Source organism: Phaethon lepturus, unplaced genomic scaffold (genome assembly GCF_000687285.1).
Source record: "Phaethon lepturus isolate BGI_N335 unplaced genomic scaffold, ASM68728v1 scaffold20237, whole genome shotgun sequence".
NCBI lineage: Eukaryota > Metazoa > Chordata > Aves > Phaethontiformes > Phaethontidae > Phaethon > Phaethon lepturus.
The window spans coordinates 2,653-4,771 of NW_010550015.1; the positions used below are offsets into that span (position 1 = coordinate 2,653).

At 40.3% G+C, this 2,119-nt stretch overlaps 1 protein-coding gene across 1 annotated transcript in view; it reads left to right on the forward strand.

The window, feature by feature from the left end:
- Positions 1–1,601: 1,601 nt before the first annotated feature.
- CCDC25 (coiled-coil domain containing 25) overlaps positions 1,602–2,119 on the forward strand; it is an 8,699-nt gene continuing 8,181 nt past the window's right edge. Inside the window, exon 1 of the mRNA XM_010290439.1 lies at positions 1,602–1,646. Within this exon, the coding sequence (XP_010288741.1) occupies positions 1,625–1,646 (22 nt within the window). The 5' untranslated portion in view covers positions 1,602–1,624. The remainder of the gene's footprint in view (positions 1,647–2,119) is intronic.

Here is a 2,119-nt window from a genome sequence, read left to right on the forward strand (position 1 = left end):
TTGCTGCCGGGGAGAGGTCTACAATAAGATGACTATTGTGGTTTGCCTAAAACGTGTTGCACTGTTACTGGGGTATGTTAAATCTCTTGCTCAGTTATGTTAGTGTTCCACCACTGTTTGGCAAGATGGGCTTCATTTTCACAGAACCATTAACTAACGCAACTTTATTTTTGAGCATTTAATTTTATGCTTATGGGTAGTGCCTGCAGTCATGATGTCAAATTCTCTGGGCTCTCCTATGTGTCCAGGGTGGATTTTTTTTCCAATCTTTAACTCTCATGGCACATAATCCTTTCATATCTTTGAATTCCCATTTCTTATTACCTCATTACTAAATTGAAAAGCATTGTTTGGACTTTGTGCTAGTTATATTGGACTTCTAATAAAAATGCCCTCAGACAGGACTGGGTCAATAAGCAGTTTGGAATCCAAGTCATTTCAGTGACAAGAGTTGTAGCATGTAAGTGAAATGTGTGTACTATTTTAGTGACTTTGAAAATAGGAAATTAAACACCATATTTTCAAAGATTACTTTTTGGAGGTAGGTTTGGTCACTTTCATTTGTTTGCTCTTAATCATTAATTTATGCACTATCAGTGAGTGAGTTTAGAAATCCTGCTATGAATTCTGTTTGTTCTACAACAGTATATGAAAAATACAGAGCTGTGTTGCTGCTGTAGGTCCTCATGAAGAACAGCTAAATTTCAGTGCAGCGCTGAGGCTTGTAGCTGTGGCTGCAGCATTTCCTCACTCACAACATAATCGTTAAAAATTGTAGAAGCTGGAAATGTGACAAACTGGTAGATAGTGTTGCTGTGAAATTGGGATTTTCTCACTGCCAGGTACAAGAACAGAGCATTTTTATTAGTTTTTTTAAGCAGGTTGCTCAGTGGTTTCTTCAACAGGACTTCCCTGACTGTAGCACCTCTTACTGCTCTGTGTCCGTCTCCCAGATGCTGGCCCTGGGTCCAGACACTTGCTTGGTTTCACAGAATTGGCAGTGTCTTTACTGAGTGATGGAATGAGCCCTAAAGAAGAGGCAGATGTTGTTTTAGGTGCCCCAAAAAGGCACAGATGAGCCAAACAAATCACCGACTGCTGTTTATGCGACCTCAGTCTTTCCTTTGAATTTTAATCTTCCCAGGCTACCTGGGGGAGGTTCACATTTAGCTTCTGGTACTTTGGAGAAGCAAGGGCCAGGCAGATGAGCTGTTTCACTGAAGCCCAGACAGAGAGTTAATCCCCATATGATGTCAGCTGTTCTGGCTCACAGATATGTGCCTAATTGAACAGATTATACAATTTTACACAGATACATTCTGAACCACCTGGATGTTGAGGGTGTTTTGCCCAGAAAGCTGTTCCTTGCCGGATAATATTCCGTGGAAAGTGGTGGAATCGCTACTTTCCAAAGTCCTTTGAAGCGTTCGGGAGAAAATCTGGAGGAAACATAAAACAATCTTCCTTTGGCCCCCAGGAGGGAAGTGGGATGGATGGTTTTCATTTTAATTTCTGTGACAAAGACTTGTGTGTTTGTCATTCCTTGCACAGTTTGTTCCGAACCCCTTTTGATTTGTTTTCCTCTTTCTATCCCTCAGTTGTTCCTTCCGTTTACACCATTTACATGGGAAAAGATAAGTATGAAAGTAAGTACATTAATGGTGCCTCACGGCTTGGATTTAGATTTGTGGGGATTTAAGGTCATTTTGAAAGGATGTCTTTTTGTGTGTTAAATCGATATATTGTTTGAAAACTTGCAAGTGATTCTGACTTCGCCTCTTCAGTCCACTATGTTACTTTTAGTTAGGACAGATAAATTTCGTAAATCCTTTAGGCAGAATAATTGCCTTCAAACACAAATAAAAGCTAAATTAACTGGAAAAAAAAATCTGTCTAGAGAAAAATACTGTTTTTCAGGTTGTGTCTGATAATTTTTTGCAAACCAACCTTCGGTTTCCCTGCTCAGTCTGTATTTTTCCCCCCTCCAGTGAGCAGTCATACTCTGTAGGTTTCCCATGCCTGTCATTTCCCTCACAGTGAAGGTCACAGTTCTACCGTGCCTCCTGTTTCCACAGCAGTAGTTGATATGAAACCAGGTGTCTCACTTGAAGGAAAGAGT